A 15,006-nucleotide genomic window follows, 5' to 3' on the forward strand; every position below is an offset into this window, starting at 1 on the left:
ACTGCTTTGTTTTTATGGAAACTTTCTTCTTTTATGGATATGGACCTGGACATCTTCCTGTAGTTTTGATAACTATTTAAGGAATAGTGTGACCAGATTCCTGTACTATGACGTAATGAATTATTGGTAGTTTCACAACAATAGTTGTAACCTCCATAAGTTATACAACATTATTTTCAGATCTATCCTAAGGTTAGTTTGGATAGTTCTTTTCCCTTAAGAAAGATTTTGTTTTTACTCAGGTTTTCTTTTTCTTCCACTACTTTTTCTGTTGTGATCTGAAAGACTTCTGTAGTATACCGTAGATAAGAGAAAGCAGAAAAGACTTATCTTTTGAGGCAAATTACCTTTTGAGGCAAATTATCTCCTAAAAAACTATGTCAACAGTTTTTGGATTACAACTGCTAGCAACCATAGTTCCACTAATATAATTTCTTTCTCTTTTTAAGAAACATGACCTAATATCCACAAGGCTGCATTAAAACAACACCCAGCCTGCTTCCCAGAAACATCTTGTCACAATTTGCTGCCTGGTCTACATCCTTAAAAACACACACACACACCCACAGACTGGGGCAAGGGGGGGAAGCAGGGGCCGTTGCTTTGGGGGAAATGGGTTAACGTAAGGCAGTTAGAAAAGGGGTGTGGAAAAAACTGAGCCAGGGAGGCTGAGGGAGTGGGCTCATATAAAGAGAGAAGGAACACAAGCCAGGCTTTATCCTTCTCGTCTTTCCCGCTCTCAAAGACCCCACAAGAGTACCTCCGATTTTTCTAGCCCACCAGCTCTCCCTCATTTACGGCATTTTTTTTCCCTTCTGACATTTACACAGAAATTCCCGCCAGACGTGCTGAATCCGACTAGAGAGGATGGCTGCATCCATGTGGAGAATGAATGGGCTCTGCAGAAGCATGAGTGGAGTTCTGCTGCTCTGTGCTCTATTGTTCAGCAGTGAGTAGTCTATTTTGGGTGTTATTGCATGTTGCTTCACTATTTTATACATTACTTAAGATGATTCAACAAAGACTTTTATTATTCTATACAGAATTAATTTTTTATGGTTTTAAAATATTTCCAAATATTGAGGAAACAAAATTTTTATGTATGTGGTTGTATAAACCTTAATACCTATTTGTGTTGTAGGTTTTTTTTTTTTTTTTTGAGAAATCAAGTACAGACATGAAGGTACAGACATGTTAATGGTGTGGCGGCTGCAGACACAAAGGATCTGCTTGGAGAGAGAAAGTTTCAGTTGAAAATCCTCATGCTCTACATCCTGTCATATGTCTGGGTCAAGCTATAATGTCTTTGAGTTTGTGAAAAATGGATAAAGCCACAGTCAGTGGCTCTGCATTTGAATATCTTACCAGTCTTTACATTTATTGGAATTAAATAGGTGATCAAAGGTTTCTACAAAATGCATGTAGACTAAAAATGAGCATAAACTCCATCCTAAAGGTACTTCCTCTTAATCTGGTGGCTTTAGTAGTAAATGTTTTTGCTTACTTTTAGTATGCTCCAAACCAGTTCAAGGCTTGATGCTAATTGCAGGGTGATACACGGTTTGGAAGGAGTAGTTGTAAGGCGGTGCCGATTCTACTCCAGTCTCATCGTAATGACTTCTGCAGAACTGTAAGGCCTCAGACATATTTAAACATTTGGATTGACCTTGGGAGGACCTAGAGGAATATTGTAGACTGATGGAAACAGCAAAGCGTTTACTTTAACAGAGAAATAATCATGAGATGGCGGAACATGTTCATAGCTTGTGCAATAAAAGGGCACACCACAATCCCTCTTCTACTGCAGCAGAGAAACAGATGGTAATTAGATTTACATGAAAATCTAATTACTTTTGGTACTCCCCATCAAGTCAGCTAATTTTTTTTTCCATTTTGCAAACTAATATCACTCATAACAAACTTCACCTAAAGTTTTCTCTCTAGCATACAACTTGGTCTCTATTTGTCAGCTAAATTTCGAAAAGCAGAAGAACACAAATAATAGATAGTTCAGCTATTTCTCTGCTATACATTTGTGGTAAATTACTCATAGCTGTTTTTAGATGCATAAACTGTACTATGGCATTAAGAGGGGCTTCAACAAAATGAGACATCTACCAACAAGTTTAACTTAAAAAGATCATAGCTGTTTATGTGAAGACTATTTTATAAACCTCTAAACCCTTGTCATGTTTGCTTTAGGCAGTTATTTACACAAGCTCTCAACTGTGTACATATTACATGGTGGTAAACCTAAATTATTTACAACTACATGACAAAAAAAAGCTGCAATGATTACACTTCTGGTCAAAGTAACCTTCCTAACACAAATGTGGGGCAGCATACCATCAATAAAACATTATTTTGAGGTGTTAGTTTTAATTTCACCTAATTTTGCCCTTTCTACAAGACAGTTGCTCTGACCAGAAATACTTAAGATGTTTGTTCTAGGTACATTGTTGACACAGGAAAAGAAGATAGGGGGTAGGGCACAACCAGGGAGTTTCCTATGTCAGTAAGGTCAGCTTCAGTGTAAACAACCAACCAATGGATTCACAGCGGGGATTGAAAGGTTAATGATGTTAAGTTTACCCTTATTAACTTTCTAGAATTTCAATTGTTTTAAGATGGTTGGAGTCTATTATGGTCTTGAGCCATTTCAGACTAACTGTTAGACAAAGAGTGTCAAATGCCTCTGTTCAAATATTATTAGGAGTTAAATTATTTCCAGAGAACCCTGCCATAGCCAAAAAGAGTCAAGGACTAAATAAGATGTCAGTCATTTTGAAATCACCAATCAATGAAACTTTTACAGCTTTTACAAACAAACCCTATTCTCACGCTGTTTGATGCTTTGTTTGTGCCACTCACAAAACTGTAGGTGTTTCAAAGTACAGCTTTTCTGAAGGACCCAAGACAAAACCCTCCCGAAAACATTTCTTTTAGTGTACATTTTTACAGGCCATGTTTGGTTGAGTGGTTATGTAGACAGAAGTGGTGAATATTTATCTGTGATATGGGTGTAAAGGATGATTGGGTGAAACAAGGGTGGTATAATGTGCAATTACTATCTAATACCCAGTGCAATAACCTATTTCTTTATATGTAATACTCAGTACAGTACTTATATAGATAAATTCTCATCTAAACGAATACCCATGTAAATACCCTGTGCAATAACCCTGTATAATAATCCTGCTTAAAAAAAAAAATGACTTCAGCTGTTATATAGATATATGTGGACGCACTGTATATACTGAATTTACCCCACCTACTATTTGAGCCGATGTAATGAGTAACTTTTTCCACTGTGAGATCAATAAAGGCAATCAATCAATCAATAAATCAATCAATAGACCTGTGGCACTGGATTTATCATTTAATTACTTTACTTTCAAAAACTTTCTGATGGAAATGTGACAAGTTTCAACGAAGTTTAGGTTAAACTAACATACAGGCAGATAGACACTGCAAAGGTGATATTAACTGCTTATAAAGGCCTTTGCACCACTATCACTGTGCTCTTCAAAGTCTCATAAGTCTTATAAGCTTTGATTGTCTCATCCAATTTTTCCACCTTGTGTGGCTTTTCTTAGCAACATCTCTGAAAGAGTTTGAACTGCCTTAAGACCACCATAAAAGTCACAAGAGACAATCCAGATACCTTTAAAAATGTAAGCCAGAGTGGAACAGAGGCTGTAGCGATGACGTCAATAGACATTCAAAGACTAGATTGTTATAATGGTTCAAGCTTTTTTAAGCTTGCTTTGATCTGTATGAAGAAAGCTCTTTATCTAAGTCTGTTTCATGCAGATAGTGCATCTTGTTCTGTTTGGTTCTCTGTGAAAAGAATTGACCCATCAGTAATGAATGTTCATAATCTGGTTTATAAATGGAAAAGGCAATTTGCCTGGAAAAGTTTGTGCCCCCAAGGGGTTTTATCCTCTTTCTTGGACAGGGGTATGTTAATGAAGAACATTGGAAGCGAACGCTTAGTCCAAACTTCACTAAGCTTCAACAAAGGCCAAATAACAGGGTCAGCTCGTAACTACAGGAAGCCCCACATGTTGTGCTGGTCAGTTGTACCGAAAGATGACCATGGTTTAAAAAGCCATTAACCCCTAATGGAAAGCTTGCTGGATGTGCTGGGACTTGTCTGACTTGGGGGAGCTCCAGCTCCCAACATGGCTGACTTAAAGGATCAGGTCTTAACCTTTTAAAGGTAGACCCCTCAGGCAACTTTTAGTGGCTCTGGGGGATATCCTGGGTGGTTTGCTTTGGTATTTTTTCAAGGGGTTAGATCTGTTCTGGTCTGCTTCAAAGCTTGCCATAAGCCATGTAAGGGACAGAGCTGATGTGTGGAATAAAGTTGTTGGGTCAGACTAAAATCAAATGGTTTACATTGCAGAAAATCCACATTCCTATGATCCTTAACATGCCACACCCATGATATCAACATTCTGCTTCTGAAAAGCCTTTGTTAAGCATGGATAGATAAGCTGCTCTTAGTTGACAGGAAGATGGATTAAGCTAAATGCAGATAACTCCTGGAGACAAAAAAAAAAAACCTTTTGGAAGATACCCAAGACTTAGGACTTGGGTAGATGTTCATCTTCCTCTTTGGAAGCAACAATAAACATAGAGAAAAAGCTTTTTTGGGATGGTTTACACCAAACATATTCTGGTATTTGAATGGCTCTGTCAAAGCCCAAACTTAAACATTAAAAGTTAGATTCTAAAATTTTAAAGTTTATTTTAAATCATATATCATTTTTTTTTCTTCACTTTGAGATTATGGGCTAATTCAATAGTTTTATCAAATAGTTTAGGAGAATGAGTAGGTTTGAAAGACACTTTTTGGTGAAGTTTGATTCATGTATGCATTACTACATCCTTTTTTAATTAATTTGCATCTGGATTGAGAACATAGAGAGACGTATGAGCAACCTGCGTTGAAAGATTTTTGCCATTTACAAGTAGGTCACTCATTCTAACTCTCAACCAAACAGATTTGGTTTATATTCCCGCATCCCATGACTGCCAGTTAATAGTTATGCAGGCGTGCAAATATGCAGCACTGAAATGGCCATGCTTTGCAAAGTTAGATGATGTCATTTGAAAGTTCTCAAGAGTATGTTATAAGTTTTTTGTCTCTTTTTTTTCACTGAAGATTTCAGGGGAAAACCCATGCTTTACATCTGCTGCAGCCAGGGAGAAAAACATCTTGTCTCGCTTATTTCAGCATGTCATAGACAATGACTCCTCCTGTTGCTGTCAGGGCCTCTGGCCAGAGCAGAAGAAGCTGTGACAATTGCTGTTTCAAAAGAGCCACATTAAAACAAAGATTTGCACTCATGGTGGGAGGATTTTGATGAACACACAAGCCTAAGACGATCAGCAGATAACCTTTTGCACAACCTTAAGGAAAATCAAGAAAAAGGCACTGACTAAATCAACTTCTCCGATGGTTGAAACTTTTGCCTCTGAGATAGAAACTGCTCTCTGCCAATGAAAACACAGGCAGAATATTGCCACTCTTTTTTTCTCATGGCCCAGGGCTGTTGACCGGCATTCTTTAAGTCCCAAGATGTGATGTTGGAGTTCGAATGACGTCATCTACTGGAGGGTGTGGGTTTTTATATAAGCTTTTGGCAGATAGTAGTCTTATGTCAGGCAGGGTGTGTGTCCATCTGGGCCAGAATTTGTGGCTAAGATCCCGTGTGAGCTTGCTAAGTGATTAACCTTGGAGCCTTAGTTCTGTCAAACCACGCTTTACTTTATAAACCTCTGCATCAAGGTTTTCAAGTTGTTGCAAAACATATGCTGCTAGTGGTGGGTCCTCTTTTACCAAGTTTACAGATTTCGGGGCAACAGAATTTTGAATGTTATTTTCCCTCATCCCCAACTTTCTTCATAAGTAAATGTCTCAACAGCTAAACAAAGAAAAACAAATCTTTTCTGGAAAAGGAGCTGCCTTGAGAGAAAAGGACTAATATTTACACTGAAATAAAACCTAATGAAAAGCAGAAGGCAGGCCAGCTTTTAGATCTTCCTTTCCCAGGTACTGCTGTTCCAGTAGGCATATTGTTCCTTATTTTCTTGGCACCCTGCTGCAGTTTTATGGCTGTTGGCTTTTACCAGCAAAAAGTAGGCAGAAAACCCTTTTAATTCTGCTTTTAGCTTTAGACATTGTAGGCATAATTGGCAACATCAAGTTTATTCAAGAGATCTCTGCTCTAGGCATTGGTTGGAGATGGTGTAGAGGTTATTCGAACGAAAAAGAATCAAAACTTCTTAAAAAAATTCCCCTATATTATTTCTGAAAATATTGCTCTGACATGTTTTTTATTCCCAAAACCAATGTAAATAATTTAAGAGAAGTTCAATATTTAAACCTATCATGTTAATTTGCCTCGTAACCTGATATGTACAAAGTAATATATTTAACTAAATTAAACTTACGACTTTGCAAAGGAACTGTAGACCTAACAATCTTATTGATTTTCTTGCTATAAGAGTTTTTTGATTATCCGCTTTGTTATGCTGCTCCGGAATGGGTAATTTTATTCAGAACAAACAAACATGTCAAACACAGATTTTTTTTTTTTGTTTTCTTAAAAATTTTCTTATTTTGTTAACATATCTGGTAAACAATGAGCAATAGACTTTGTTCATCTTATCCTCCTCCTCATGTTAGCATGTTTTCAGATATTTGTGACAAATTGATGGATCAGCTGCGCTCGTAATACATTTCCTTGTGTTTCCATTCAAAGACCGTGTAAAGTTGGCTTGTCACACCACAGTAGTTTGTATTATTAATTCTTCACCTGAATTTGAATGATTAAAAATAAAACTAAGCATGTTAAATTAGGTATCAAAAGTAATGAAAAAAAACCCTGTCAGGCTAGGGTCGCTGAAACCATACCTATGCGCTATTCTATTTCACTGAAACAGAGTTAAAGAAAGAAAAATAACAGCATTATATTCACATTCTGATCAGTGGAAGCTTTGCACATGGGTGACTAATTTTCAATGGGAAAGCAGAAGAGATTCACTCTGACTGCAAACACAGGCTATCCCTGTGTTGTAGAGGAGCAATCAGTGCTATCATCATGTGTTGACACCAAAGTCTCCAAAATGACTGGAACAGTCGCTATATGTGTCGCTAATCATTTTTTTGAAAAAAACAAAAAACAAACAAAAGTCATTAGAGGGATCTGTAAATGTGCTAAGGATAGCCTCGTTGTTTGTGTTTATGCTATTGGGACAGTCGAGGGCGGGGCAATGCTGAGGGCAGCTACATGACGACATAAGGCCGCACTTTTAGACACAAGCAAATAATCCTGAAACACAGAAAGATTGAAACTCAGATTTAACTTTAGTGCCACAGTGCATTCATAGAGGTGGGAGACTTTTTATACAGTTACAGCAATACATTTATAAGGTGTTTAGAAGACATTTGGGGTACTCTCTTCACATGGTCTTACACTGTCTACACAAAACCTTGAGAAACATGCTGGTGCTTTGTTTCAGATGTCATATTTTTGTTTGGTTTCTCGATAGGCAAAGATATATCTATATCCATAGAACAATGAGCCCTTTATTAAAGAGACGCCCCTGTTGTTTCACCTCTGCTTTTAAAGCTTAATTTAAACAATGAAGCTGAAACAATAGATATGTGAATCTCTCTAAACTCGAGGATTATTACATTCTCAGGCCTAAGAGCATAAAGTGTATGATCTCTGCTGGAAAACTAGGCTGCATTCTAGCGAGGAGGATTTTTTCTGTTTATCTGTGAAGAAAAAAAGCCTAATGAACCTTAACTAGGGCCTTTTGATTACTTAAATAATGGCTGCTGGTAATTAATGTTGGCCAAATTGCCTGTTGTTAAGGCATGCTTTTTACATCTTAATTAAAACCAGGAATGTCTGGCCTTTTACTATCCTCGGGGGTCTCGAGTTTGGATGCCTCTTTCCATTTTGTTGCATGTGTCAAAACTTTATAAAACCTTTGAGTGATAAAAAGAACATAAAAAACATGCAGAACGTTTCAGACATTGATTTTTGAATACTCCTCCTCTACTTGTGTCTGGGTCTTTAAGGCCATAGGTTCTCAGCACAAAGCCTCTTTCCCCCGCAGAGTTCAGCAGCTGGAATGAGTCCACAGACATCTGCTGTTGCCGGTTCAGACACCGACAGGAGGGCAGTTAGCAGCTTCTTCAAGCAGCTGCTGGTGCTTTTAGCTTCTAATCGACTTGGAAAATAAACAGTCTGTTTTGAAAGTTGAGAGTTTCGCCACCAAGGTTCAACTATTTTTATGAGTAAAATTGAGGTTGGATAAAAGCAGACATTTCCTTTTGGCTTATACCAGTAATAAGGTAGAGTTTTAGTATTTTACGACTGGCTTTGCTCAGAACTTTAGTAAACAAAAAGAGAAAAGAGAATAAAAAACTGTTTAGAAAAACACATTTATTCTTTTCACTAGAACACATTTCCTTTTTTTTTTTTTTTTTACTTTTACAAAAGACAGAATGAAGCACAATGATGATATTCTATGGGGTTGTCCTGGTGATGGGTGTTATCTCTAGCTCCCAGTATGTTTACCTCTGTAGTTTGAAGAGGTCACATCCTGCCTGGATGTGCAGGAACACAATTCCAACACTGTCATCCACTGTTTTCCTTTTTTTACTGACAAGCTATCCCATGTTTTAATGGAAAAAACAAGGGGAGTGGACAGAAAGGAAAATAAGTTGTTATGTTACGGAACCCCACTGTCACAGTTGAGTAGTTTTTTTTTTTTGCAATGCAACAGCTTCTGCAAAAGAACATCTTGCTTGTGTATTCCAACAATTTTTCTCTTAAACACGGTTATAAAGATTATATACTGGTAAAAACAAACTTAGTTTCAGTGCCTTGCAAAAGTACAAGATCCCTTGATTTTTTTTTTTCTTTTTTACATGTTGTGAAGCTAAAATTGGTGCTGCATCATTTAAGAATGACAGGTTATGGACTGATTTTATGAATCAGAGAAGCAGAAAAGATTGAAACTGAAAAAGACCTGCAGAAGGCATGCAGAGATCCACAGCTAAAATAGAAGAACAATTAGTTATAAAAACCAGGAAGCTGGGAAAAAAAAAATATATATATTGTTTAAATTCCACGTGTCTATAGAGGACTCAGCAAACATGTGGGAAAATATAGAGCGACTCTACACTTTTTATACATGGTAATGCTTTTGTTTTTCCACTTATACTATTATATACTTTTGTTTTTCCAACTATAAGAAATCTTTAAAGGGTAGAAATATTTTGCTGTGCATTGTATACTCAGCCTCAGTCTAAAAGAATAAGACCTTTTGATTAATTTTATGATGTTTTGTTTACACTTTATAAATGCACAGGAATATAAGGTTAAATTGGCCTCTTCATTGAAACCGGATATAAACAGAAAATGTGCAGATGGATGAAATTGGGGTTCTCTTTAGACATCTGGATAAGTAATGGAATGAGGGTGCGGCTAATGATGACATCCAAGGTGTTGTCCCTGCAGTTTGGGTGGAGGTCAAATCATAATCCCAAGCTTTAGGGCTGAGGCCTTCCTCCTCGCTCATGAGTTCACAGCAAAGTACGCATACAGGGAGGGACCAAACTCCCACAGGACACTTCGTTTCCCACTCCACCACCACCATCTTTTAGGCCTCCTCGTCTCTCTGCCCCAGGGAGGAAGCAGATCTCACCTTCAAATACCAGAATTTGTAAGCAAAGAAGCACTATCCCAGTTTTCTCGTTCTCTAACTGCAGCCATGTTATCAGTTGTGACAATAGTTGTGTTTGCAGCTATTCCCAGCAATCTTCCAGCCCTAAATTTAAACTCCAGGATGTTAGCAACAATAGCAGTGACATCTCAGGTCAGAAGCTGGGACAGATGGATGAAATTCAGATATGCTAAGTATCTAATTTTAGTGTCTGATTTTTGAGCTTTTCATCAGTGAACTAAATTAAACTTGAGTCAGTTAAAGAAAACACATGACTGTTCCTAATTTCGGAATAATTACAAACTTGTAAACAAACTTATCAAAATTTTTAAGTGGAGACTTTAGTCCCTCCAGAAAAAGCCCTTGTTTCCTGCATTTTCCAGCTATATGGTTGTAAAGACAAATTCCCAACTGTGGGGACAAGAGAGAAGGATCTGAGAGGATGTCTAAAATGAAAGGAGGGATCGAACCACCTCACAGGGATGTTTTTTTTTACTTTTATGTTATGGATAAGAGTACTAAAATTTACCATTTACTTTTTTGCGACACTTTAATTTCCTTTTGAGGAAATTTCCGAGATGGTCCTCAAAAGGCTGGGGGCGCTTTGTTCTGATTGAGCAGAGTATTGCAGTGCCATTTTAGTTAGCAGAGAAAAAGATAACTTAAGTCTTCTACTGCTTTCAGACTTTTTTTTTTTTTTGCTAAATCTCTCAAACTAATGATTCAACACACTACAGTCATATTAAGGTAGCATTGTTTTACATGTACAGCTAACAACTTCTGAACAGCAGCCTACATGACTCAATGAGAGCTGTCAACCAGAGCAAAAAGCACTACCAAATGCAATTAGTTTACCATATGTTCAACTGATAGACAGGTTTATATGTATATGAGCAGAAAAAAATCACAGTATAATATGTTATAGATAACATAATTCAATGTTATAGCATGTTGCCTCCAGTTTAAATTGCCATTGTTTAAACACAATCAAACTTGTTCAAATAAATTTAAAATTCTGGGCCCAACTATTGTAGTGTAAATCCACATCTTAAAGCCACACTCTAACGTTTTAGCCACTAGGGGCACTAGACCTGTTACATTCCAAAAAAGTAAAAAAATAAATAAATAAATAAATAAAAAAGCAACCCCTTACATCCATTTCTTCTTAAGAGTAAAATATGATCAAGATCTAATTCTGGCCCATGTCCTACTGCAGCATTGGTATCTATAACATATATGAATGTCTTATGGAAAGTTTGCAGAAATTACCCAACAAAGATGCTGTTAGATATCAGGCTATGCTATTCAAACACTAACTATTTTTTATGAACGTTAACTCACCTGAAGCCTGAGTGGCTCCAACTGCAGGAAAACTGGTCTGTCTTTTAATTGATTTAGCTTTTGATTCATTTAGCCACTTTTTGACATCCTGATGACTCCCAGGCTCTACAGTATGAATTGGTTAAAGTAGAAAACAATAATGGTTATGCTACATCATTCAAGAATCCTTAATTTCCGTGCATCTATGTTTTTTTTTTAAATGCAAACATATGTGGGAGAAATTTCCGTTTAAGTTTCTCTCTATTTCTCTACAACTGGTATAAAGCATTAGAAACACCATCCAGGACTAGAGAGCCCAAACAAAAGGCTCAAAGGAAGAGAGACAGGGCAAGAAACCTCATTGATGTGGGCCAGCAAAGACTTACAGGAACTCGAGAGTTTACATGATGTGAAATCTTAACATTATACTTTCATTTCCCATCTTTAAACTTATTGCAATCCAAGCTTGTGTTTTTGTATGTTTTTCTCTGTTTATGTTGAGACTAAAGGTTTCTCCGGGTTTCCCCTGAGGTTTGGAGGCCTGGTAGGAATCAGTGGGGGATTCCTCAAAGCGGTGAAGTCCTATAAATGTCCATATCTATGTAGGATTTAGCATATAAAGTTGCTTATTGTGGAAGTATCAATAAGAAAAGGAAATATCTAAAAACATGTACTCAATAATAACAGTTAAATATGAATAAAGACATCCTATAAGTTTTCAAGATTCTAAACACATAAAGTAAAAAAGTAAAAAAAAAAAAGGAAATAAAAAAATCAGCTCAGAAGAGACATTAAATGCAACACTTTTTACTGTTGTACTTTTAAGCAAATCACCGCAGCTTGAAATCACAAGTTGCTGTATTTTATGCAGTCTAATTATAGCTCAGGTGTTCTTACAGGATGATAGACAAATGGTTAATTTTGTATTTTTCAGTCAAATTATAAGAAAAAGGGTTTAGGAAATGACTTCATCAATCTATCCATCAATGGAATATAAAAATGATAGAGATTCATTAAATAACCCATCCAATCATTGGGTGGCTTAATGCTTGAAGAATTCTATTTTGAAAAGCTATTCCGTTTTTGAAACAAACACACATTTTATTCTTTACATTTTTTTTTTATAATTTACTCAATCAAAACAAGAAAACAGATAAACTGTTAATCATTTCCAGATTTTCTTGCAGTTAACAAAAATGAAACAAGCTTAAAATTTCAGTTTTTTATCTATTCTATGAGCCCAGTTGTCTGACAATGGAAACATTTTTTTTTTACATTTTTTAAGTGTGTAGCCAATCGTTATCCTATTGACAGTTTTCTCACTTGTGCATCTGAGTTGTTCATCAACTGTTGTTAACTACTGTAGTCTTTGCTGGGAAAAAACAAGTATTAATGGTGTTGGGAAAACATACTGGGAGAGGCTCTTGTGTTTATAATTTTAAGATTAAAACTGAATACAGAGTTCATTTGCACCTCCTCAGCTGACAGGATTCTAAACAGAGTTCAACTTTGAAATATTTCTCAGAAACCTTGCAGACTTATGATGTCAGAAGAGTAGAAAGTTTATACCTAAAACCTGGAGCAAAGTTTTGGTTGGATGTTGTAAACTTATTGACTTAAACATGTCATTAAAACTTGTTAAAAGCACTAAAGTAGAGTAAGATTATATCTAACATTAATTTACTTTGTTGATACTTTGAGGCTTTTACTGTATTAGAAAACATTTCACCTCTGCTTGTGTGGCTGCAGCAAAACAGCCCTCTGTAGTGAAAGCCATTTAAACTGCTTAGGGCAGATTAATAACATTATCTGTTTAATATGGCTACAGTGTGTTTGTGTTCAGCTGTGCTTTTAGATGAATTAAGGCAGGTCCAATTACCTCATATAAACACAGGGAGGCTTTCTTACCTGTTTTGATTACTTGCATACCTTGTCCCTACCTACTATACGATAAGAGCACAAAAGATATATCCCAGGAGATATTCAGTTTAGTACTTTTGTATTTATAGATGGACTTACAAAGAAGTTTGACTCACCAGGACAAGTTGCTTTAACCTTTTCCTTTACCTCACTCCCACAATTACTCGCAATCTTGCTTTACAACCTTAACTTCTAGATTAAAAACTGTGGATTTTTTCTTATAACCAAGAAATTAAGCAGGAAAGTAATAATACCAATGGCTGGTGATGATTTCTATTGTTTTTATTAAAGGTAACAGTTTGCCGAAGTTCAAACCGTTTGATTATTTAATTTTTCTTTAAAGGCTACCTACAGACATTAAACACTGTAAAGTTACTGAACTAATTTATTGTATGTTGCAACTGGATCTTATTTCGTTGCTTGTGCAGAATAAGCTCACCAATTTAGGGGTCTGTTTTAGCCTCACACAGAAGTCTTCAAGTGTCTTGGTGTGTTGTACCTAAGTTATCCTTAGAATAAAAGTGGGTTGTCAGATGAAGACCTCATTTGCATTGATGTGAGTAAATGCTCCAGGTTATTGTGAGGTATGTGCTAATCAAAAAACTTTCAATGTACTGTTCTACTTATGTCTCAATGACCTGCAGTATGGCTCCTGGGCTCTTTGATCATAAGTCATATGAAAATGTCTTATGACTCATAATCTCAACAGAGATCTCAATAGCAAACCATGAAATTAACTTCTTCTTCATTTCCTACTATATGAAATAAGCAAGATTCACTTGCAAGTTTTAATAAAGACCTGAGTTGTGTTGATCCTAACCACACTTCCTGGTGGGAAAACTATCTTGGGAATGTGTTACATTACTTGAAATAATGATAACAAAATTGATTAAAATTAGGCAGGACAAACCCCAATTTGCAAGGAAAGTTTCCTTGTATTCTGGGAAGTTACTCTGATGGGAGGGCAGTTTGAATTTCCCTCCTAGACCAGTTGTCCTTGTGAAATTATCTCAGTTAAGTAGAAAACTAGACATGGGGTAATGTCTTCAAAGATATCCTACTCTGGATTGGTTACAAGTATCTAAGTATCAAGTATCTAAGTATCAAGTAAGCATTACATAGCTTGATTTTTTTATTAGATACCTACCAGTAAAGTAAAACCACCTCATTTAAAAAGTTTACAAAAAACAATCCACTGAACTTTGTTTCCAAGTTTGAAGAAGTTTCACTAAACTAAAACTTCATGAAAACAATGGCAAGAAAATTCAAAGGGTGTTGATAGACAATTGATTCTATGTTTATTTTTCTTTATGTGGTCATAAAAAGTTTGTTATACACCCTGCAGTTTCTTTTGGAGCAACGTTGATCTACTTTAGGCTGTAAATCGAAAACATCCCGGATTGCCCAACTGCTCTCTGTATGCTTTTTTTCTTTTCAGAATAGTCCCTACAGTATGTCACATGAATCATGTGTCATTTCTTGCTGCATTGCCACTGGATCTTTTATAGCCCCAGGTCAAAACAAGCTGTAACACTCAATCACAATCCTTTGGAATGTCACTAGAGCAAACTAGCAGTAATTGGTCCCTGTGTGCTTTTGGTTACCAAAAAATTATGTAGGAGCAATGTTAGATTTTTGTTTGCACTCACAAAATAAGATCCTCAATCTTGGTCAAATATTTTCTAGTTTAAAAAAAAATAACGGTATATACTGATGTTAAAACTAAAGAAAAACAACAATCATACAAAGGCTAGAATTTAGCTAGCTGTTTAATTGAAATTTAATACTTTATCAATTCTAAAGGAAAATTAAATGTTGTGGTAACTCATAGCTTTTCAATGTTTATTTTTTTTTTCAACGAGTTGTTGTATGATATTTTTAGATATAGAAGAGTTTATCCCCTGAGTTTTCCAGCCTTCATTAAATTCCTGCAAAAAGACACTGGAGTCACAGATATGATCCTGCAGCCATGTTTCCATGAAACACATAATACGGTTTTCCAGATATTATGGC

General features: G+C 36.2%; 1 protein-coding gene across 1 annotated transcript in view; it reads left to right on the forward strand.

The window, feature by feature from the left end:
* The first annotated feature begins 691 nt into the window (after positions 1-691).
* LOC107092075 overlaps positions 692-15,006 on the forward strand; it is a 22,844-nt gene continuing 8,529 nt past the window's right edge. The window contains exon 1 of the mRNA XM_015386361.1: positions 692-949. Within this exon, the coding sequence (XP_015241847.1) occupies positions 868-949 (82 nt within the window). The 5' untranslated portion in view covers positions 692-867. The remainder of the gene's footprint in view (positions 950-15,006) is intronic.

The sequence above is a fragment of the Cyprinodon variegatus genome, unplaced genomic scaffold (assembly GCF_000732505.1).
Source record: "Cyprinodon variegatus isolate N-32 unplaced genomic scaffold, C_variegatus-1.0 Scaffold16, whole genome shotgun sequence".
Classification (NCBI taxonomy): Eukaryota; Metazoa; Chordata; class Actinopteri; order Cyprinodontiformes; family Cyprinodontidae; genus Cyprinodon; species Cyprinodon variegatus.